Raw genomic sequence first — 24,163 nt, 5'->3', positions numbered from 1 at the left:
GAGGAGATGGCCCCTTGTGTGGTCACACTCCAGGTCAAAGGCAATGTTAGTCAGAAGCCCCAGCTGCCCTTGGCAGAGTCAGTCACGTTTTACATTATCTTGAACACAAACATCTGAGGTTTGTGGGCTTGCTTCCCAGAAGAAATTTAGCCCAGGTGTGTCTTCCTCAGATAACCCCTAAAACCTCGGTTCTAAATCTGTGGTTCTCCATCATCTTCCCAACATGCATTTCCCAAAGCATTTACATGACAATTTACAACAGTAAAAAAATACAGTTTGAAGTAGCTACAGTATAATTTTATGGTTGTGGATACACCACAACATGAGCAACTTACATTATAGGGTCACAACATTCAGAAGGTTGAAGATCACTGTCTTAGATCCAGGGGGTTCAGCAAGTTTCCTGGTGGAAACGTGTTGGAGAGGTGGTGAGGACAACAATCCCTGGGGGTCTGGCCAGGGTCCACAGAGAGCCCTGTAGAGGGCTAGCCTGAGGACGCAGGGCACCTGGTGAAGCCGGGCAGCTGTTTCTAGGGATTTGGGCTCCTGGCCCAGCTGTAGAAGAACTGGGTTTCTCATGCCTTTTTGTCCTGGCCCCTGCTGCAACCTGTGGTTAGTTCTCCATACTGGCTCTGCAGGACTGCTTGTTAAGGAAACCACCAGCTCCTTGGGCTCCTCACTATGGCTGCTGCTTCCTTGCTACCCCCAGTCACTCTTACCAGGGAAATACCTGGTTACTACAGGGATGAGAATCGGAGACTCTGGATGGTTGTAAGCCTGTTATTTACCTCCGACCATCCAACTCATGACAGGGTGAGTTTAGGGGCTCCAGGGAGGCTGCATCCTGCCTGGCCTTGTGGGTAGTCTTGCTGTGCTAGTGTGTATGTGTGTTCGTGTAGATAATACCTTAAAAACTGCTCTAAGATGTATCTTTAGACCACAATGGAACCCAGAAGTCTATACTACTCTGTGATGCTGCAGGAAAAGCACTTCTAGGTATCAAAACTGCTCCCCAAGACTGCTGGGATGGCAAAGCCCTTGTGTAGGTGTGGCAGATACTATGTGTCCTCCTCCAGGTACTGGCTGAGGTATCCATTAACATATCAAAGTGGTCTCTGACAACCAAGTTTTCCCAGTATCCCTCAGTCCCTACTTGTTACATGGTCTGGCAGGCTTACCCTATCCTCTACTCTGAACTGTCCCACCCAAGGTATGAGCCTCCCAACTTTCCCAACCCACCCCAACTCCTATGGTTCTTCCCTTTATAACTCAGCCATTTTCGCCATGCCAGTCTCTTGGCCCAGGCCACCCCGCTTGGTCCTCTTCTCCCCCCCCCCCACTTAGCCAGGCTCACAGTCATGTTCACTCCAAACTCACCCAGATGTCTCCATCTCTGCCTGTGCTCTCCCTTTTATCTACAATAAACCTTCTCCTCCTCCATACCTAGGAGCAGTCATGTCCTTCCTTTTTCATCCTTTTCCCCGTCATCTGGGGCCAACTGTGATATGTTATTGAACCTCAGTTTGTCCCAGGTTGGATCTAACAAGGGGAGAATTCATCTATAATACCCTAAAAATAAAAATCTTCAAGTAGATGTGTGCTTTTCTTTAAGCCTACACCAAATAAAATATGGAATGATTTTGGACCAAATCTTTTAGTTAAAAAAAAAGCCCAGAGTAGATTCTGTTATTCCAGATGTAAATGAGACAGCTTCCATGAGAAAGTTTGTGCAGTCAATATATTCATTAGAGCCACATATCTCCCAGCATCCTGCTTCTGGGTTAAAGTAGCTGTTGGATCCACGTGTGCCTAAAGGGGCAGATGCAGCTTCCAGAACAGCTTCTTGGACAAAAGGGGGAGAGGAGAATCTGATGGCTCCTGTAAAAGAATCAACCTGAGACCACAGGCAAAGCTGTTGCTAAGGGACACATCCACTGGAGTTCCTCGTGGAGTGGCACTTGAACTTGCTTTGTAGTTCACGCTGGACTGACACTTCTGTTCCTCTGCCACAGCCTCTTGGGTCCTTTGGGATTCCAGGTGGCAACAACAGGTCCAGCAGTGTTCTTCTCTCCCTTCCTTTTTACTTTATTCTCTCCTTCTATTTCTCTCTCTCTCTCTCTCTCTCTCTCTCTCTCTCTCTCTCTCTCTCTCTCTCTCTCTGTGTGTGTGTGTTTGTGTGTGTGTCTTGGTTAGTATACCAAGAAATCCTTTCCATTGTTACATTTAAACACACACAGACACACTCACACCGCAATCACCATCTCACATCACACACACACTCTCACTCTAACACTTGTGCATGCAAACTCATGCTCTCACGTGCTCACATACTTTCACAACTCTCATACTCACAACTAACTGTCTCATAAATTCTCAAAACCCTTCTTGACTGTCCTGGAACTCACTATGTAGATAAAGCTGATCTTGAACTCAGAATAGACCCTCGCTGTCTCCTGAGTGCTGGGAATTAAGGCATGCACCACCATGGCAGGCTATAGCAACTTTGTCACTTTGTAGCTTTCTGTACTGGCTAAGGTTTCTGTTTTGCATTTACTAAAGGCACGTGAAGCTCACCATCAATACCACATTGCATGTATTTTGGTAAAACCATTGCACTGGGCCCTGGTTCCTGGTGTGTGTGTGTGTGTGTGTGTGTGTGTGTGTGTGTGTGTGTGTGTGTTGTGATTGTTGAATGTTCAGGTGGCTTGCTCTGTCTCTCTCTACCTTATGTCCCCAGACAGTACGTTTCTGCAAATCTGGAGCTAGACTGCAGTCAGGAAACCCCAGTGGTCCTCCCATCTTGGCTTTCCACAGCCCTGGCACATGGATGACTATGGATTTTACATGGATGTTGGAGATTCAGGTCCTCATGTCTGTGCAGCTAGTACACTTAACCTATAGAGTAATCTCTCCAGAATCCGTCACTCTTTTCAAAGGAGAATATTAAAAACTCTGGAAATGGCTGAGACCAAGGGTCCAATCCAGCATCCGTGAAAGGTGCTGTGTGTCTGGAGACTGTGGCTACTGTGTGGGAGAAGCTGGGGATGAGCAGGGATGGGCAGAGGGAGGTCAGGGTCAGACCAGGCAGAAGAGCAGCAGACATCCCAGGCCCTGGGAAGACACAGGTGGTGGAGACAAGGCTGTGTTTATGGCTGTTGGAACCTCTCTTTTTGATCACTGCAGCAAAACAGCTATTCCAGCACCCAGGCATGACTAAAGGTACCTGTCACTAATGTGCCTCTCCCCTCTACTCCCTTCAGCCTGGAACCTCTATCATGGTCACTTTGTGGCAGGTGGGCGAATGCTGCAAGGAACTCCTGCCCCACTTCTTCTCAATTATGCCATATCTCCCCAGGATGCTGCAGAGACATTCTGTGTTTTCATACAGTGGGACAGACTCAAGGATGTGGAAATTAGTGAACCATTACAGGGTAAGTGTGTGCTGCCTCCCAGTGGAAGCTGCAGCAGGTGGGTGTCAGATGCAAATGCTTCTCATCCTCTCTCACCCCAGGAAGTATTTTCCTGTCCTTCATTTATCCTTTGTCCCTCACAGCATACATCTCCATCCCCTTCACTTCCCTGTCCCTACTATGCATCCTCTGCATGCCACCCCTCCCCAAAAATAAAATAAAAATAATTTAAGAGAAAAAGAAGACAAGGAAATAGGGGAATACGTAAAAATTAGTCTCATCATGGAAGCTGTAGTCATGCAGTAAATCTTTATATCCATATATGTTTACTTGCAAGTGTTCATTGCAGAGACTCATTGTCTGGTTCGAGGCATTTGCTTTCTGCTACACTCTCCATGCTTGTCTGAAACTGGAACTCCTCCTCGTTATCCTGCTGGTGCCTTGTGTAGTGGAAATCCTGCAGCTTTGAGTCTGCAAGTTTGTTCCCTTCAAGTGCTCTGGCAGGTCACAGATGGTGGTGATGTTGGGGAGGACCAGCAAGTAACCCTGGATCTGGGCCTGGGTAGTGTCAGGGTTGCTTAGCCTGCCGGCTCTCCCTTGTCCCCACCCATAGGCTGAGCTCTCCAGCATTGCCCTGGCTAGGTCACCCCTTGCAGTGATGAGCAAGGGGCGGGGCCAGATGTCCTGGTTTAATTTTTCAGGGTCAGATCTCCCAAGGCTGCACCTAGGGCCAGCTCTACAGTGTTGTCCAGGGGTGGCAGAGGGGACACTCCCCTGAGAGCTGCAGCTGATGAGGGGCAGAACAGCTCTCCCAGGGAGATTCTCTCCTCTCCTTCATCCAATTGTCCTTCAATGGCTCTAACAGGGTCTTTTTTTCATAGACGATTTGAGGAGTGTTGTTGTGTTACAAGATTTTTCCTGAGAAGAAAACACATACTCATCTCCTCATTGCAAATAGGGAACACACAAGAGACCAAAGTGCAGATATCACCAAATTCATCTTGGTGAACTAATAAATTTATTGGAGTCACTTATAGGAATATGGATGAGGTCGAGATCACTTGTATGAACAGAAAAACTCAAAGGCAGCTGCATCACCAAAGCATACACAGTATGAGTGAGGAAAGGCTCACAAAAGCTGGGACCCTGGAGCTGGCAGCTCAGCAGGGTGGAGAGTGTCCTTTTCAGGTGCCTCAAGTGGGCCAAACCCCTTCCAGGCAGCTTGGCCGGTTTCTGCTTGGCTGGGTTGCTTTTCTTGTGAGAGGCTTTGCTGCTTGGCCCTGCTTTCTCTGGCAGGGAGGGAACTAGTGAATCTTTTGAGTTTCAGGGAGTTCTTGAAGATATTTTTGCTGTTGACCTCTCTACTTCAGGAGGCTAATAATACGACAGAGGGGGGACAGGATGAGAGAGAGAATGTATCTGTGAACACATGTGGTATCTGTGTCTAGTGGGACATCTGTGGAAGTAATGCTTCCCTCTGGCTATAGAATTCCCACACCAGATCCTCCTCTTCCCCTTTCCTCTTAGTGATGGTGCCAGTCAGAATGGTCATTGTCTTAGAGATGGCTAGATGTGTGTCACCCAGGATCCTGAAGGCTGTTCCTCTCTTGCAGCTGGGGGACACAGAGCACCTGATCCTAGAGATGGAGACTGAACTCGGTAAGACAGGCACCAGAAGGCTTTCTCTCTGTGTAGGAAGAGAGTTCTGGCGACTCTCCCTGGGCTTTCCTTGTGTGACCACCTGTAACCCTTCTCCTTTAGATATACTTGCTGTGAGCTGACCCCACAGTAAGCACAGAGTCACCCTCAGTCCTGGAAACAATTCCATGTGTCCAGTACTCCATGCCACAGCTAAGGAAACAGACTCTGGGTATTGGAATGCAGGTCCTGAGACAACAGAGCCCTGTAATAGCAGTGATGTCACTAGAACCTAGTGACCTTGTCTCTCCAGTTTAATCACACTGGAGTGCTGTGTGGTATTGGCCCAAGAGAATCTACCCTGGGCATCTTCCCCACCTTGGCAGCAGCTCTACCTGTCTGAGGAGAGAGTGCTCCAGGGGCAGGGCTGGAGCTGGACTGGCTGGAGCACAGCCTTTGGGTCCAGCTCCCAGCTCTGCAGGGATTCATCAAGCAGTCTCTCCTTGATCTGCTAGGTGTTGGGAGATCGTAAGGCCCCTGCCCTACACACCCTGAGTGAGGATTTTATGCATCTGATTCTCTGTTTGTTCCACATGTTTCCAGTTAACAGTCCTGCCTGCTCGACTCAGCCCTGAACTTCACATGATCTGCTGTGAGCCTGGCTGTCTGTGTCCTGAGCCTTCTCCCTTCCGGGGTACAGCTGTGACTTTCTTGTCTTCTTTTGCCTCTGATGCTGACCATACAGATTGTCCTTCTAAAGACCTCTCATCCCTTTGAACCCCTCCCCTGGCCTCCCAGTACAGCATGCCCCTCGGGTGACTCTGATCTGGAGGCACCTGTGGAGCAGGCATGGATGGGGACTCCACACCCTGTGGTTTTCTGAGCTACCAATGCTGGCTGGAAGTTGACCTGGTACTGGGCAGAGGACTCTGTGCTCCATGCTTGAAGGCACAATGGGATGTGCACAGGGGCATCTGGTCACTTCTCCCACATGCTCAGGACTTGGTTCCCAGAAGTGATGCTGACCCTAAACCCACCCCAAACTTGTTTTTAACTAATTAAACTTACTGCTTGTACTTAAATTCTGTGCTGGCTTGGTCTGTCCTTATCTGGGTTCTAAAGGATAAAGTGGAAGTTGACCCCCAAACATTACAGGAGCACTGTGTATCCTCTTCAGGACATTTCCTCACTGGAGGATGGTTCCTTGTGCATTTCAGCATCAGGGTACCTGGGGAAGGTCTAACAGGGAGGCTTGTGGGAGCTGGGTGAAGCTGTGCTGGGCATAGGATAAGAAGCTGTGGCTTACATGGAGGGAGGGAGAGTGGTCAGTGACTGACAGAGTCAACACAGGAGCCACACTAATTCACTACAGGCCAGGGGGACAAAGTGTCCTTGCACATGAAGACCCCAAAATGCAAGGGAACAGGACAGAGGGGACAGGGGACAGGTACTGTGAACATGTCCTTCCTTCAGCTGATCCACAGGAAAGAAAGGCACTCCCTCTGACACTATTCACAGGAAGAAAGTGTCAGCAGATGGAAGCTGTAACTTTACACAGTGAATCTAGAAAGACCCTATAGGGTTGGGCCTTTAGCTCAGTTGGTCACAAGCTGACTTAGCATACACAGTGCTCAAAGTCGATCCCTCAGTTTTGCATGATCAGAGTTCAAACCAGCTGTGTGAGCACTTGCTAGAATCTTAGCACATGAGATGTGGAGGTCAGAGAATCACAAGTTTAAGGTTATCCTTGGGTCTGCAGTAAGTTCAAAACCATCCTGGGATACATGAGGCCTTGAGTGTGTGTGTGTGTGTGTGTGTGTGTGTGTGTTTCAAGACTGGCTTTTTCTGTGTAGTCATGACTGTTCTGTTCTGTAGAGCAGTTTGACCTTGAACTAACAGAGATCTGCCTGCTCTTGCTTCCTGAGTGCTGAGATTCAAGAAACGAGCCCCACTGACTAGGTGAGAGCTTGTTTTTTTAATTAAAGTATTTGTAGAAAATATAGAAAAATATGTTTATGATCTTGGGAAGGAAAAGCCCCAAACATCAAAAAATCAGCAGGCTGTGAAACCAGCAGTAGGACTCAAGTTCACAATGACTCTGGGGATTCTCTGAGGACAGAAAACAGAGCAGCAGCTCATACCAGTGGAGAAAGGAACACAGGGAGAAGGCAGGTGTGAGACCTAGGCATGCTTACCCTTGTTCTGGGCAGGAACACTTGGGGTGATGAGACAACATAGGAAGCCTGCTGGTATCCAGCATCCCACATCTTTGCTTTCTGGTCCTCCATGAAACAATGCATTTCCCTTGCTGCAGGCTCCTACTACCTGGATGCCCTGTTGATGTGATGGTGTTACCCAGTCTTGGTGTGTGGTACTACTAAATATTTCTTTAAAACAAACTGGAACGCAGATACACGTGGGGGAGAAGTGCATTCAAGCCTGACTTGGAGAAAACAGGGTTGACACTGTCTATCGTAAAGGAACAAACCTAGGCATAAGTTAAAGAGAACGGCATCTGCTACAATAAATAAGACCTAGCAAAGGCAGAGCTGGGACAGAATTGGATGCCTGCATTAGTTCTCTCTGTGACCAAAATGTCTGGTGGAAGTGGCTCACAAATGAGTAAGAAGTTGTTTTGGCTCGTGTGGGGCAGGTGAGATCACTTCAGTTCACAGCCTGTTTATTCTTGGAGTGGAGAAAGAAGTCACAGCTGCTCTCTTTTCCCCACTCTTTTACTCAGACTTCTTGTCACAGCACACACGATGGCATCCCTACATTGGTGTTCCACCCAAAAAACTTATATCCTTATAATCACCCCAGAGGTGTGCCTCATTCTCCCAGTGAGATGAATCCAGTCAAGGAGGAAAATGATCAGAGGATAGAGACAGGCATCGAAGGGCCACTTCCCTTGTTCATGAAAAATAACAGACCCAGAGACTTACATTGGTGTTCAAGCTTCAAGGTGAAGATCAGAAAAGCAAAGCAGCTGGGCACGAGCTCTCACTCTACCTCAGGCTGAAAGATGACCCTGGCTCCAGTAAACCTCCGACAGCTGCCTCTCCTCAGCCTGGCTGGAGAATCCTGAGACTTTAATACCAATGTCTTTCTATTGTTGATGTCACTGGAAAGGAATCCTGATACTGACTACTGAAGACCCTGCTCCTAACTTTTATACACCTCAAGTGCGGGGATAAAGGTGTGTGATCCCAGGTTCTGAGATCATCTTTGTATGAGCTGCTTTTCTTTAGGACTGGATCAATTTGGTGAAGTTCTGGGTGACCTTGGACTCACACAGTTCCTTCTACCTCTTAATTCTGAGTCCTAGGATTAAAGGTGGATAACATCACCTCCTAGCTCTATGGATGCTGGGATTTAAGGTGTATATCACCACTGTCTGATCTCCATAGCTTGAGGCTGGCTTTACTTTCAGAATCCTTAGGTAAGCTTTAATAAATCATAAATAATATATCACCACATTTTCCCTGAAGGTTAGGTTTGAGAGTTATATTGAGGAACAATAACAATAAGGTTTGCTATTTGTACAAAAAAACCCTCTACTACAGAGTGGAGGCCATGAGCTTTATGTGAGGAAAATAACCTCAAATTCCATTGAACTTACAAGGGAACCCAGCAAGGTAAATGTTTATAATACTTCAAGGTGTTAACACCCAAGTTTCATTGTATAGAATCAAAAAGAAAGCAAATGGAAAGTCACTTAAAATGCTCTGTGAAGCAGATTTAAAAACATTAGTAAGGTGTAAAGAGAAGCCTTCCCGCCTGCCTGGTTCCAGAGCTGCATCAGTCCCAAATGAACACACAGGAGGCTATATTAATTATGAAGCTGTTGGCCTTGCTTGTTTCTTACTGGCTAGCTCTGACTTAAGCATTTATCCCATAATTGCTAATCTAAGCATTTCTCTTACCGGAGAGGTTTCTGGACTTCCTACCCCATGGCGTTACATCTTGACTTCCTGTGTTTCTCCTTCCCAGAGTCCTCCTGGACTCCTAGTCCCACCTATTTTGGTTCCCTATTGGCCAACAGTGCTTTATTGACATATACACAGGACTTCCCCCATCAGTAAGGGCTCACAAGCAAGTCTTAAATGCAAAGGCAGGCTGTGTTGCACACTAGTCCTGTGAGTTTGCAGATCACTGTTATATCTCAGCTTCTTCATGTATCAAAGCAACATGGATTATAACAAAGAAGCTAACCCATGGATTTAGTGTAATAGCTTGAGATACTTTTTCAAACCTTTAAGGAAATATGGAAATATATTCCAAAGTAATGTATAAATACATCAAAATACAACAAAACCAGTTCTACCTACATGATCTGACCCAGAAATCAATGTGAGAAGTGTGTGTTGAGAAAGGGTGAGAGAATTCTGGGTGGGAAGAGCTTGAGGGCAGAGGAGAATTCTGGGATATGATGGAGTTATTCACAGCAGTCAGTGCCTCAGCCAGAGGCTGCTACAGGTCTGGGTAGCAAGGCACAGGAGAGGCTGGAAACACAGGGATGGGACTCACAAATGAAGGTAGGAGAACACTGAGTCCAACATGCACCACATGGACATAAAGATTAGTCTATGCTAAAGACCCTGACTGGCAATGTGTACAAGCACCTTCCATATCTTCTTTCTTACTGAACCAAACAGGGAAGATGCTGGCCCTATACCAGTGTTAAGGTAACACTGCTAATGACAGAGATGTGAGATCCAGTCTCACTATTAACTCATCACTTAACCAAATATATGACAAGAAACAGGAAAGACAACATTATTCAGACTCATTGTTGGAGGAAATGAAATCCAACACAGTGAGAAGGCATGGTGGTGCATGGCTGTGTGGTGGCAGGAACGTGAGGTTGCTGTTCAATTTTGGTGGATCAGGGAGCAAACAGAGAGTAGTCAGAGCAGAGGAAGTCTGGGCTCTGACACCTCAAGGCATTCTGACATCTAGCAAACCCCTTTTGTACTGGGCTTTTTGCCTCCTAATGGTTGCACAGCCTTGTAAAACTGCACTGCAGGCTGAGTGTGCTCACATGAGCACATGAAGGACATTTCACCATTAAGGTAGACCACAGGCTGAGGGAAGTCTCCATCTCATGAGTCTACTCTGCAATCAACTGTCCATGCACAGACACCTGGCTGATCACGTTTCCACCATGGTCAATTCTCAGTCCCACTTTAAGAAGTCACCTGTGTTTATTTTGCTCTCCATTTCCTTATGGTGGCTCAGCTCTAAAGATGTCTCAGAGGAATTTACAGTATGTTGGCACTCCTTTCCTGTTAGCACTTGGGAGGTATAGGCAGATGGATTTCTGTGAGTTCAAGGCCAGCCTGGGCTACAGAGAGAGTTCCAGGCAACTGGGACTACATAGTGAGACTCTGTCAACATTGGGTTGTCTAATGTGATTGGGTAGCAGCACATATCTCCTCCATCTCTTAAGAGTCCATGCTGATCCTTCTAGAAGCTTCTTCCTCAGTATACACAGAACAGTGGTTCTCAACCTGTGGCTTGAGTCCCATTCAGGAGGACTCAACCTTTCACTGCCTCACATGGTAGATATTCTGCACAGCAGATTTTTATAATTGATTCATAATGGTACTAAATATACAGGTATGAAATAGCAATGGAAATGATTTTATGGTTGGGGAGTCACCACAACATGAGGAGTGCAGTATTAGGAAGGCTGAGGACCCCTGATACAGAAGGAGCATGCTCTGTCAAGGGTATTGGAGTAGCTGTCCTCCACAGACATGAGCTCTCCAATGTTGGTGCAGGACTGCACATCAGCAGACCACAGACAACCAACACAGGGAGCAGCTTTTGTTACAAGGGGGAAGCAGGAAATATACACAGCCTGGCTACGTCCAGGCAGTAGAAACCCATCCACCACTGGGATGCACCCCATCCATGTATAAAACAATCTCAGCCATGCTTAGCATTGGAGATGAGCAGAGCTAGGGAATGTTCAGGGGGGTACAATTATAGAGGACACCAGGGCTTTAACAGAAGGCTGCAGGAAAGAATGTGGGATAGTTAATGATAAGACATTAAGAGTCCCTGTTTTTGGCAGGACCCTTGTTGGGCCATGGTCTCCACAGATCTCTGTGCATTGCTTGTCAGCTGATAACTACAGGTGCATCCTGTTCTCTAGTCCTGGCTTACAACCCGGACTTGCCCCACTGACATAAGCATCTAACACGAGGAAAACTCAGCCTCTTCACCTGGGGTTTCTCCATTGTGCATTAAATCTGTATATAAGACTGCCCCCTGCTTGCAATAAAGACACACATGGGCATTCTCTTAGCACAAACAGCCAGACATCTTGTCTTCTATTTAAATCTCCAGGCTTTTGCTCGATAAAATTGGACTTGCTCGTGGAGCAGCCATCACAGACCCTGAAGGGCTGGGTTTTCTAAATCACTTGAAATTGGAAAATTTAAGAGTGTTCTAGAGGCACACTCTCTGTCTGTTACAGCCCAGGGAAGCAGGAATGGCTGGGGTAAGTACACTTAACCCAGGATGTTCCTCCAGCCACACAGAATGCATCCAGCTCTGTCACCTTCATCTCCTCTCACCAGAGAAAGAAGTGAAAGCTCCTGTCTGGTGACGCAGAGGTCATCATTCTCAAGGGCAGGGTGTGCCCAGTGATGATGGAGAAAGTGCGGATTGCAGATTTGCTTGTAGACCATCTTATCCTGGAATAGTAGGTCTTACCATGGGAGCAGTGTTTGTGAGTAGATCTTGACCGGATCCTGGTTCTGACCATGGGGAAAATGTGAATGGGGAAGCCAGGCTGATGCTGGGCAAACAGACTGTAACAACTACTCCAAACTGTGCTGCTTAGGATAGGTAGCAACTACTTGGCTGAAATCCAAACCAGGGACCAAGAGGACTCTGAATGTTCGGGGCAGAGGGCAGGAAAAGGAGGGCTCACCATGGACAGTGGGATCTTTGTGATTGGGAGCCTTGGGGAAGAGGTGCGGGGCATAGGGGGGGAAAGCCTCATCAAGGAAACTGCAGAGTGACACAGGGAGTCATTCAGTAAACACTCTTATCCATATATGTTTACTTGCAAGGGTTCATTGCAAAGAGTCATTGTCTGACTCAAGGCCTTTGGTTTCTCCTACACTGTTCATGCATGGATCTCACTGGAACTCCTCTTGGTTATCCTGCTTGTGTCCTATGTAGTGGAAATCCTGCAGCTTTGAGTCTTCAGTTTGCTCCCTTCAAGTGCTCCCACAGATCCCAGATGGAATGGATGTTGGGATTAACTAGCTCGTACCTCTGGTTCTGGTCTGGGTGATGGTAGGGTTGCTCAGCCTGCCAGGCTTCCCTTGTCCTCACCTATAGGCTGAGCTCTCCAGGATTTCCCTGGTTAGTTAACCCCTTTCAGAGACGAGCCAATGGCAGGGCCTACTGTCCAGGTTTATTTCTCAAGTTCAGATCTCCCAAGGCTGCACCTAGGGCCAGCGCTACTGTGTTGTCCAGGGGTGGCAGAGGGGACACTCCCCTGAGAGCTGCAGCTGATGAGGGGCAGGAACAGCTCTCCCCAGGGAGATTCTCACCTCTCCTTCATTCAAATCTTCCTTTAAGGGCTCTAAGGTCACATTTATTTTTGGGGTCCTTTTGGGAGGTTTGTTGTGTGACAAAATGTTTCCTGAGAAGACAAAGTATACTCATCTCCTCATCACAGGTAGGGAACCCACAATAGACCAAAGTAAAGATACCACCAAGTTTATTGGTGAAGCAATGAGTTTTATTGGAGTTATTATAGGAATATTGGTATTGGTGAGGGATTACTTACAGGTGTAGAAATGACTCGAAGACAGGTGTATCACCAAAGGACACCCAGCTCACAAAAGCTGGGACCCTGGAACACACTGCACAGCCTGTGCCTTACTTGGGCTAAACCCCTTCCAGGCAGCTTGTCTGGTTTCTGGTTGACTGGGTGGCTTCTCTTGTGTAAGTCTTTGCCCCTTGGCTCTGCTTCCTTTGGCAGGGAGGGCCCTAGTGAATTAGTTGAGTTTCAGGGCGTTCTTAAAGTTAATTCTGTTGGTGAACTCTCTACTTCAGGAGCCTGTCAATACAACAGACAGGGACAGGATGGAGAGTGAGGATGTGTGGGTATCTGTGCACAACGGGGCAGCTGTGGAAGTAACGATTCCCTCTGGCTATAGAATCCTCACACCATATCTCCTTCTGCCCCCTTCCCCTCTGTGCTGTCTCAAGTCTGAATGGTCATTGTCTTAGAGATGGCTAGATATGTGTCACCCAGGATCCTGATGGCTGTTATCTCTTCTTCAGATTGGAGACAGAGAACACCTGGTCATAATGATGGAAAACCAACCTGGTAAGATGGCACCAGAAGTCTTTCTCTCTGTATAGGCAGAGAGTGCTGGTGGCTCTCCCGGGGCTTCCTTGTGTGGCCACCTGTCACCCTTCTCCTTTGGATATAAGTGTTGTGAGCTGACCCCAGAGAAAGCATTGTCACCCTCAGCCTTGGAAACAATTGCATGTGTCCAGTGCACCATGTCACAGCTAAGGAAACAGGCTCTGGGTATCAGATTGCAGGGCCCGAGACCACAGAGCCCTGGAATAGCAATGATGGGACTAGAACCTAGTGACCTTGTCTCTCCAGTTTAATCACACTGGAGTGCTGTGTGGTATTGGCCCAAGAGAACCTACACTGGGCATCTCCCCCAGCTTGGTAGCAGCTCTACCTGCCTGAGGTGTGAATGGTCCATGGGGCAGGGCTGGAGCACAGTCTTTGGGTCCAGCATCCATTTCTGAAGGGATTCACTAAGCAGTGTCTCCTTGGTCCTCTGTAGGTGTTGATAGCCCTTCAGGCTCCTGTCCCTTGCAACATGAGTGAAGATTTTATGCATCTAATTCTCTGCTTGTTCCCCAGGTCTCCAGTCTAGCAGTGCCTCCTGCTCATCTTAACCCTGAACTTCACATGATCTGCTCCTGTGAGCCTGGCTGCCTGTGTCCTGAGCCTCCTCCCTTCCTGGGTACAGCTGTGACTTTCTTGCCCCCTTTTGCCTCTGATGCTGACCTTACAGATTGTCCTTCTAAAGACCTCTCATCCCTTTGAACCCCTCCCCTGGCCTCCCAGTACAGCATGCCCCTCGGGTGACTCTGATCTGGAGGCACCTGTGGAGCAGGCATGGATGGGGACTCCACACCCTGTGGATCTCTGAGCTACCAATGCTGGCTGGAAGTTGACCTGGTGCTGGGCAGAGGACTCTGTGCTCCGTGCTTGAAGGCACAATGGGATGTGCACAGGGAGCATCTGGTCACTTCTCCCACATGCTCAGGACTTGGCTCCCAGAAGTGATGCTGACCCTAATCCCACCCCAAACTTGTTTTTTTTTCTTTTTTTTATTAATATTTTTTTATTTTCCATTTTAAATTTAGATAAGAAACAAGGTTGCTTCACAAGTCAGTACGAGGTCCCTCTCCCTTTCCCTCCCCTCCTCCCGTGCCCTCCCCCCCATCGGCCCCCCCCCCCGTTATCCCCTCATTCCCCCAGGGAGGGTGAGGCCCTCCGTGGGGGTGTCCATAGTCTGTCATTTCATATAGGGCAGGGCCTAGACCCTTCCCCAAGAGTTCAGGGTGAGAGTGCACCTCACATTGTTCTATGGGAGTCCAGAGACCGTGTGTATACTTGGGATGGGTACCGATCTGCTGTCCAAGGCTCAATAGATTACCTAGGCCTCCTCACTGACACCCAGATTCAGGGGGTCTTGATCAGTCCCATGCTGGATTCCCAGGCTGATGCCTGGGATTCAAGAGTTAACCTTTGTCTGGTCAGCTGTTTCTGGGGGTTCAACCAGCCCAGTCTTAATCCCTTTGATCATCAGTCCTCCCTCTCTGATACTGGCTTTCTTGAGTTCAGCTCAGTACTTAACCAGCCAGTAAATGAAGTTTCTGTTTCCCAGACTCTCTGGCAATAGGATTGTAGGCTGGCACTCCCCAGATCTATGTCTAAAATCCATATATGAGAGAGTACATGCCATGTTTCTCTTTTTGTGACTGGGTTACCTCACTCAGGATGGTTTCTTCTAGTGTCATCCATTTGCCTGCGAATCTCATGATTCCATTATTTTTTTCTGCTGAATAGTACTCCATTGTGTAGATGTACCACATTTTCTCTATCCATTCTTCGGGTGAGGGACATCTAGGTTGCTTCCAAGTTCTGGCTATTACAAATAAAGCTGCTATGAACATAGTGGAACAGACATCTTTGTTATATGAATGGGCATCTTTTGGATATATGCCTAAGAGTGGAGTTGCTGGGTCTTGTGGTAGGTTTATTCCCATTTTTCTGAGGAATCTCCATACTGCTTTCCAAAGTGGCTGAACCAGTTGGCACTCCCACCAGCAATGGAGGAGTGTCCCCCTTTCACCACATCCTCTCCAGCATAAATTGTCATTGGTGTTTTTGATTTTAGCCATTCTGACAGGAGTGAGATGGTATCTCAGAGTTGCTTTGATTTGCATTTCCCGGATGGCTAAGGATGTTGAGCACTTTCTCAAGTGCCTCTCAGCCATTTTAGACTCCTCTATTGAAAACTCTCTATTTAGTTCTGCAGCCCACTTCTTAATTGGGTCCTTTGCTGTTTTGGAGACTTGCTTCTTGAGTTCTTTGTAAATTTTGGAGATCAACCCTCTGTCAGATGTGGGATTAGTGAATATTTTTTCCCATTCTGTGGGCTGCCTTTTTGTCTTGCTGACTGTGTCCTTTGCCTTACAGAAGCTTCTCAGTTTCAGTAGGTCCCATTTATTAATTGTTGATCTCACTGTCTGTGCTACTGGTGTTATGTTCAGGAAGCTGTCTCCTGTACCAATTCTTTCAAGGGTACCACCCACTTTCTCTTCTAAGAGGTTCAGTGTGGCTGGATTTATGTTGAGGTCTTTGATCCATTTGGACTTAAGTTTTGTGCATGGCGATAAACATGGATCGATCCGCATTTTTCTACATGCCAGTCTCCAATTATGCCAGCACCATTTGTTGAAGATGCTTTCTTTATTCCATTGTATATTTTTAGCTTCTTTGTCAAAGATCAGATGTTCGTACGTGTGTGGGTTAATACCCGGATTTTCTATTCGATTCCATTGGTCTGCCTGTCTATTTTTGTGCCAATACCAAGCTGTTTTCAGGACTATAGCTCTATAATAGAGCTTGAGGTCAGGGATAGTGATGCCTCCGGACGTTGCCTTGTTGAACAGGGTTGTTTTGGCTATCCTGGGTCTTTTGTTTTTCCATACAAAATTGATTATTGTTCTTTCAAGGTCTGTGAAGAATTGTGCTGGGATTTTAATGGGGATAGCATTGAATCTGTAGATTGCTTTTGGCAGGATTGCCATTTTTACTACATTGATCCTACCTATCCAAGAGCATGGGAGATCTTTCCATTTTCTGAGGGTTTCTTTAATTTCTTTCTTTAAAGATTCAAAGTTCTTACGATACAGGTCTTTCACTTGTTTGGTTAGCGTTACCCCAAGGTATTTTATGTTGTTTGTGGCAATTGTAAAGGGTGATGTTTCTCTGATTTCTCTTTCAGCCCTTTTATCATCTGTATATAGTAGGGCTACTGACTTTCTTGAGTTGATCTTGTAACCTGCCACTTTGCTGAAGGTGTTAATCAGCTGTAAGAGTTCCCTGGTAGAGTTCTTTGGGTCATTGATGTAAACTATCATATCGTCTGCAAACAGTGAAAGTTTGACTTCTTCCTTCCCAATTTGTATCCCCTTGATCCCCCTTTGTTGTCGTATGGCTATAGCTAGAACTTCAAGTACCATGTTGAAAAGGTATGGAGAGAGTGGACAGCCTTGTTTTGTTCCTGATTTTAGAGGAATTGCGTTGAGTTTCTGTCCATTTAGTTTGATGTTGGCTGTTGGTTTACTGTATATGGCTTTTATTATGTTTAAGTATGTCCCTGTTATCCCAGATCTCTCCAAGACCTTTATCATGAAGGGGTGTTGGATTTTGTCAAAGGCTTTTTCAGCATCTAGTGAGATGATCATGTGATTTTTGTTTTTCAGCTTGTTTATATGGTGGATTACGTTGATGGATTTTCGTATGTTGAACCATCCCTGCATCCCTGGGATGAAACCTACTTGATCGTGGTGAATGATTGTTTTGATGTGTTCTTGGATCCGATTTGCCAGTATTTTATTGAGTATTTTTGCATCAATGTTCATGAGGGATATTGGTCTGAAGTTCTCTTTCTTGGTTGTATCTTTGTGTGGCTTGGGGATCAAGGTTATTGAAGCCTCATAGAAAGAGTTTGGCAAAGACCCTTCTGCTTCTATTGTGTGGAACACTTTGAGAAGAATTGGTATAAGCTGTTCTTTGAATTTGTGGTAGAATTCTGCACTGAGCCCATCTGGACCTGGACTTTTTTTGGTTGGGAGACTTTTGATGACAGCTTCTATTTCCATAGGGGTTATAGGTCTATTTAAATTGCTTATCTGTTCTTGATTTAGTTTTGGCAAATGATAGCTGTCCAGGAAGTCATCCATTTCCTTTAAATTTTCGAATTTTGTGGAGTACAGGTTTTCAAAGTATGACCTAATGATTCTCTGGATTTCCTCAGAGTCTGTTGTTATGTCCCCCTTTTCATTTCTGATTTTGTTAATTTGCGTGTTCACTCTCTGCTGTTTGGTAAGTTTGGACAAAGGTTTGTCTATCTTGTTGATTTTCTCAAAGAACCAACTCTTCGTTGCATTGATTCTTTGTATTGTTTTCCTGGTTTCTAGTTTGTTGATTTCAGCCCTCAATTTGATTATTTCCTGGCGTCTACTCCTCCTGGGGGAGTTTGCTTCTTTGTGTTCTAGAGCTTTTAGCTGTGATGTTAATTCTCTGGTATAACTGTTTTCCTGTTTCTTCATGTGAGCACTTAGTGCTATGAACTTCCCCGTAGCACTGCTTTCAAAGTGTCCCATAGGTTTGGGTATGTTGTGTCTTCATTCTCATTGAATTCGAGGAAGTCTTTAATTTCTTTTTTATTTCCTCTTTGACCCAGGGATGGTGCAGTTGAGCATTATTCAATTTCCATGAGTTTGTAGGTTTTCTGCAATTTGTATTGTTGTTGAATTCTAATTTTAAGGCATGGTGGTCTGATAAGATGCATGGAGTTATTCCAATTTTTTTGTAGCTGCTGAGGTTTGATATGTTGCCAAGTATGTGGTCGATTTTTGAGAAGGTTCCATGTGGTGGTGAGAAGAAGGTATATTCTTTTTTATGTGGATGAAATGTTCTATAGATATCTGTTAATCCCAGTTGGGTCATTACTTCTATTAGACCCTTTGCTTCTTTGTTGAGTTCCTGTCTGGTATTCTTGTCTAGTGGTGAGAGTGGTGTGTTGAAATCTCCCACTATAACTGTGTGGGGCTTTAGATGAGATTTAAGTTCTAATAATGTTTCTTTAACGAATGTGGATGCCTTTGTATTGGGGGCATAGATGTTCAGGATAGACACTTCGTCTTGGTGGGTTTCACCTGTGATGAGTATGTAATGACCTCCTTCATCTCTTTTGATTGATTTTATTTTAAAGTCTAGTTTGTTAGATATTAGGATTGCTACCCCTGCTTGTTTCTTGGGTCCATTTGATTGAAAAATTTTTTCCCAACCTTTAACTCTCAAGTAATGTCTGTCTTTGAGGGTGAGGTGTGTTTCTTGTATGCAGCAGAAGGAAGGGTTCTGTCTTCGAATCCATTCTGCTAGTCTGTGTCTTTTTATGGGTGAGTTAAGGCCGTTAATATTGAGGGATATTAATGACCATTGATTGCTCATCCTTCGATTTGCGATGGTTGTTGTTGGTGGAATTATGGGTGGAATTTCGCCCCTTTGTTCTTATGGCTGTTGGTAGAGAGGGATTCTCTAATGCTTATGTTTTTCTGGTTGTAGTTAGCTTCCTTGGGTTGGAGTTTTCCTTCCAAAATTTTCTGTAGGGCTGGGTTAGTGGACACATATTGGTTGAATCTAGTTTTGTCATGGAATATCTTGTTTTCTCCGTCTATAGTGATTGAGAGCTTTGCCGGGTATAGTAGTCTGGGCTGGCATCCATGGTCTCTTAGTGTAGGTAGAATATCTATCCAGGACCTTCTGGCTTTCAGAGTTTCCATGGAGAAATCAGGTGTAATTCTGATAGGTCTGCCTTTATATGTTACTTGACCTTTTTCCTTAGCTGCTCTTAATATTCTTTCTTTATTCTGTATGTTTGGGGTCTTGATTATTATGTGGCGAGGGATTTTTTTTTGTGGTCCACTCTATTTGGTGTTCTGTAGGCTTCTTGTACCTTCATTGGCATGTCTTTCTTAAGGTTGGGAAAGTTTTCTTCTATGATTTTGTTGAATATGCCTTCTGCCCCTTTGAGCTGGATTTCTTCTCCTTCTTCTATACCTATTATTCTTAGGTTTGGTCTTTTCATGGTGTCCCATAATTCCTGGATGTTTTGTGTTAAGGATTTGTTGGATTTAAGGTTTTCTTTGGTTGATAAATCCATTTCTCCTAATGTATCTTCAACACTTGAGATTCTCTCTTCCATCTCTTCTATTCTGTTGGTAATGCTTGTATTGGTAGTGCCTGACTGTTTGTCCAGCTTTTCTATTTTCTGCCTTTCTTCAGATTGTGTTTTTTTTAGTGTCTCTATTTCAGTTTTCAACCCTTGCAGCGTTTGCAATTCTTCTTGCAATTTTCTGTTTATCTGTTCGTCCGTTTGTTGCCTTTTATGAATTTTTTGGTTTGTTCTTTCTTCCATTTCTTGCATTTTTTGGTTTGCTTTTTGTTCCATTTCTTGGATTTTGTGCTTTGTTTCTTCTTCCATTTCCTGCCTTTTTTGGTTTGTTTCTTCCTCCATTTTTTTCATTTTTTGCTTTGTTTTTTCTACCATTTCTTGCATTTTTGCTTTGTTTCTTCTTCCATTTCCTGCCTTATTTGGTATGTTTCTTCTTCTAATTCTTGCATTTTTTGCTTTGCTTTTTCTTCCATTTCTTGCATTTTTTGCTTCATTTCTTCTTCCATTTCGTGCCTTTTTTGGTTTGTTTTTTCTTCCAATTCTTGCATTTTTTGGTTTGTTTTTTCTTCCATTTCTTGCATTTTTTGGCTTGTTTTTTCTTCCATTTCTTTGAGGGATTTTCCAATATCCTCTTTTAGGGCCTCTATCATTTTCATGAAAGTGCTTTTAAGGTCGTTCTCTTCTGCTTCCTTCGCGTTGGAATATTGGGGTCTTGCTGGTGTGGAGTCTCTAGAATCTGGTGGTGTCAATTTTGTTTTTCTGTTGCTGACTGTGTTTTTGTATTGTCTCTTTCCCATCTCTTCTTTTAGTGGGTGCAGAAAGAGCCCCTTCCTGGTCTGGGGACCAGAGTTCCCTTTTGGTGGGTGCTAGTAATTCCAGTAATCTGGTGGTTCTTCTATGCCTTGTCCAAATGCTGGTCCGTGGGTAGAGAAGAAGAACAGGAATCTGGGGCGCTTAGCCTCCTACCTGGTCCCCTGGACCCTATGCTGGGTCCTGTTGTACCTGATCTGGAACAGCTACTCCCCTGGTCTCCCTGGCTCCTGTAGTTTCCTGGTCTCTTTGGTGGGAGAGAAGATCTGGAGTCTGGGGTGCTTGGCTCCCGCCGGGATTGGGAGCTCTGTGCAGTTCCCAGGCGATCTGCAGGCTCTGGAACACAGGCCGGGAAGCTGGCCTGTTTACCTGATGATGCCAGAGGGACAGCTACTTCCCTGTACTCCCAGCCTCCTCTCCTTTCCTGGAATCGTTGGTGGGAGAGAAGATCTGGAGTCTGGGGTGCTTGGCTTCCGCCGGGATTGGGAGCTCTGTGCAGTTCCCAGGCGATCTGCAGGCTCTGGAACACAGGCCGGGAAGCTGGCCTGTTTATGTGATGCTCCCGCCGGGATTGGGAGCTCTGTGCAGTTCCCAGGCGATCTGCAGGCTCTGGAACACAGGCCGGGAAGCTGGCCTGTTTACCTGATGATGCCAGAGGGACCCCAAACTTGTTTTTAACTAATTAAGCTTACTGCTTTTACATAAATTCTGCGCTGGCCTGGTCTGTCTATATCTAGGTGCTAAAACATAAAGTGGAAGTTGACCCCCAAACATTACAGGAGCACTGTGTGACATCTTCAGGACATTTCGTCACTCAGAGTTTGGTTGCTGGTCCATTTCAACATCAAAGGCACAAGTCTTTGTGGGCCATTCTCATTCTGACCACATCCATCTTGTCAGCAAGCACACATAACACAGAATTTTAAAATGTAACTTTTAAAGGGCCTGACACTAAAACCCTAAAATTAGACAACAGAAAACCACAGAATGATATCAAAGACAGCCTAGAACTCAGAGAGACATGTGGGGTGTCAGTTCCACCATGGGGGACTTCTTAGTTCTTTCCACACAGACTCAGAGATTCTAATTATGCAAATCAGAATCCCTTCATGCTTTGTGGCTGGGATAAGGTGGTTGTGTGACAACTCTAATTTTATTTGGAAATGCTCAGTGTAGAGGCTAACTTTTGAGTAGTGAGCATACTTCAGAGAAACAGAACCAATGGGACATGTGTGCCTGCAGGAGGATTTGAGATTGGAGTTGGCACACACGATGATAGAGCAAGCCCAAACCTGCAGTGGGCCAGCCAGACTCAAGATGGCGGATGGTGAGTGTCCACTGTGAAGGTTGTGCCACTGAAGGTTCTCTCTGGCTCAGGGACTGTCCCCAATTGCTTTACACGGATGTCACAAAAAGACTGACCAAAATTCTTGTTGGAGAGGAAAAGGCTTACAGGGCACACTCCATTGCTGAGAGAAGCCAGGCTGGAGCTCTAGGCAGGAACCTGGAAGCAGGAAATGAAGCGGAGTCCATGGAGGGGTGATGCCTACTGGCTACATCTTCATGACTTGGTCCCTATACTTTTTATGGAACCCAGGTAACCTGCCCTTGGCTGGCCCCACCTACAGTGGACTGAGTTCTCTCCTCCCCATCAATTCCTAATTTAGAATATGTACTACATTCTTGCCTACAAACCAATCTCATAGAGTCATTTTCTTAATTGAGTCTCCCTCCTTTTAGATGACTCAAGGCTCTGTCAAGTTGACTAAAGGAAGCAGTAAATGCCTGCCATGGGGCTAGGGGTCTCCAAGCAGCTAGGGGTCTCAGGTGGTGGAATGCTAGGCTAACCCATGCTAGGTTCTGTGTTAGATCTCCAGCCCCACAGAGAACTGGGCATGGTGATGTAATCCCAGCACTAGAGGAGCTGAGGCAGGAGGACCAGGAATTCAGGGTCATCCTCAACTACAATTGGGTCTGAGGACAACCTGGGCTACATGAGACCCTGCCGAGAGAAAAAGGAAGGAAGGGAAGCATGAGAGGAAGGTGAGGGGGCAGTTGTGACAGGCACAGGTGTCCCCATGCTCTGAGTGGGATGAAAAGAATCTGGCCTGAGCTTCTCAAAAAAGAAAAGGACACACAGAGCCAGTTTTCAGGGCACAGTGTGCTGCCCTCACAGGGCTGCCTTGTGACTGTTCTGCAGGGGCACTACCTGGATCAGGGTTCCTGAAGTGGGCACCAAAGCCTTTGGGTCAGCTCCTGCATCATCTTGGGATGTCCTGGGTGAGCACACAGGTGAACAGCAGCATCTATCCCTGACATCTGTTCCCTGGACATAAGATGTCTCCAGACATTGCCTCATATCTGGGTTTGGGAGTTGAGATTGCTTTCACCAAAGAGGTCAGCATAGGGAAGGTGCTCAGAGTCCTAAGGGTACCATGCAGGAGTGGCCAAGCCCTGAAGCCCAATACTGCCCTGTCCTGTGAGATGCTGAGTTCATCTGGGACATGGTTTCTAGGAAACTCTCCTGGGTATCCTTGTGGTCAACATGACTAGGTTCACAATCTCTTAGATTGTTATTGAGGCATGCCAAGGTGTGTCTTGAGTGTGTTTTCAAAGAGACCTGAAGAGAAGTCCCTCACTGACTGTGGGTGCCATCCTCCCCATGAGCTGCAGGTGGGGATGGGATAAAAATGGGGGGAGGAGAAAGATAGCTGATACCCAGCATCCCACACGTTTGCTTTCTGTTCATCCATGAATGGATTTCCCTTGCTACAGGCTCCTCCTTCCTTGATGTCCTGTTCATGTGATGGTGTTACCCCACCATGGGGTGTTCTATGACTAAATAGCCCTTCGGGAAGAACCTGGAACACTGACACTGCTGGAGAGTAGTGCATTCAAGACTGGACTTGGAGAAAATAGGCTTGACACTGTCTATCACAGAGGGACAAACCTAGGCATATGCTAAAGAGAATGGCATCTACTACAATAAAAAAGACCTAGCAAAGGAAGAGCTGGGACAGAAGAATTGGATGTCTGCATTAGTTCTCGCTGTGACCAAAATGCCTGGTGGGAATGACTTTAGAAATAGTAAGAATTGTTTGGGCAGGTGAAAAGCACTTTGGTTCATAGTATGATGGACCGGGGAATTGAGAAAGAAGTCACACTGGTTCTCTTTTTCCCACTCTTTTACTCAGACTTCTTGTCACAACACAGGCGATGGCATCCCTACATTGGTGTTCCACCCAAAAACCTTATATCCTCATAATCACCCCAGAGGTGTGCCTCATTCTCCCAGTGAGATGAATCCAGTCAAACAGGAAAATGTTCAGAGGATAGAGACAGGTAGCTAAGCCCCACTTCCTTTGTTCATGAAAAATAACAGACCCAGGGACTTACATTGGTGTTCAAGCTTCAAGGTGAACTTGAGAAAAGCAAAGCAGCTGGGCACGAGCTCTCATTCTACCTCAGGCTGAAAGATGATCCTGGCTCCAGTAAACCTCAGACAGCTGCCTCTCCTCAGCCTGACTGGAGAATCCTGAGACTTTAATACCAATGTCTTGTTGATGTCACTGGAAAGAAATCTGATACTTACTACTAAAGACCCTGCTCCTATCTTTTATAACCTTCTAGTGCTGGGAATAAAGGTGTGTGATCCCAGGTACTGACATCATCTTGGCGTGAGCTGTACTCTTTAGGGCTGGATCAATCTTGTGTAGATCTGGGTGACCTTGGGCTCACAAGGATCCTTTGACATCTTCATCCTGAGTCCTA

General features: G+C 46.0%; 1 protein-coding gene and 2 long non-coding RNA genes across 3 annotated transcripts; 2 read left to right on the top strand and 1 right to left on the bottom strand.

The window, feature by feature from the left end:
* The first annotated feature begins 572 nt into the window (after nucleotides 1-572).
* On the top strand, nucleotides 573-6,130 carry LOC110340569 (protein TCL1B2-like). Its single transcript, XM_021226089.2, has 4 exons — nucleotides 573-813; nucleotides 3,261-3,431; nucleotides 5,024-5,069; nucleotides 5,652-6,130. Exons 1-4 carry the CDS (start codon nucleotides 682-684, stop codon nucleotides 5,681-5,683), a joined length of 381 nt encoding a protein of 126 aa, XP_021081748.1. The 5' UTR covers nucleotides 573-681; the 3' UTR covers nucleotides 5,684-6,130.
* On the bottom strand, nucleotides 4,390-23,902 carry LOC121139253. The gene is made up of 3 exons (XR_005876152.1): nucleotides 23,789-23,902; nucleotides 7,244-7,382; nucleotides 4,390-4,784 (listed from the first exon to the last, which is right to left on the bottom strand). It is a non-coding gene; the product is annotated as an uncharacterized LOC121139253 (long non-coding RNA).
* On the top strand, nucleotides 11,419-14,413 carry LOC121139252. The gene is made up of 3 exons (XR_005876151.1): nucleotides 11,419-11,556; nucleotides 13,362-13,407; nucleotides 13,966-14,413. It is a non-coding gene; the product is annotated as an uncharacterized LOC121139252 (long non-coding RNA).
* Nucleotides 23,903-24,163: the final 261 nt, after the last annotated feature.

The sequence above is a fragment of the Mesocricetus auratus genome, unplaced genomic scaffold (assembly GCF_017639785.1).
Source record: "Mesocricetus auratus isolate SY011 unplaced genomic scaffold, BCM_Maur_2.0 Super-Scaffold_15014, whole genome shotgun sequence".
NCBI classification, from domain to species: domain Eukaryota; kingdom Metazoa; phylum Chordata; class Mammalia; order Rodentia; family Cricetidae; genus Mesocricetus; species Mesocricetus auratus.
The sequence above is the reverse complement of the archived record's forward strand: the minus strand, read 5'-3'. Positions and strand labels throughout refer to the sequence as shown.

What these genes read in the sequence shown, in the direction of transcription:
- LOC110340569 (XM_021226089.2), top strand. Translation starts at nt 682, where the DNA reads ATGGCTGCTGCTTCCTTGCTACCCCCAGTCACTCTTACCAGGGAAATA. An exon ending in AATTAGTGAACCATTACAGG is followed by an intron (nt 3,432 to 5,023) that starts GTAAGTGTGTGC and finishes CCTCTCTTGCAG; the next exon opens with CTGGGGGACACAGAGCACCT. An exon ending in AGAGATGGAGACTGAACTCG is followed by an intron (nt 5,070 to 5,651) that starts GTAAGACAGGCA and finishes ACATGTTTCCAG; the next exon opens with TTAACAGTCCTGCCTGCTCG.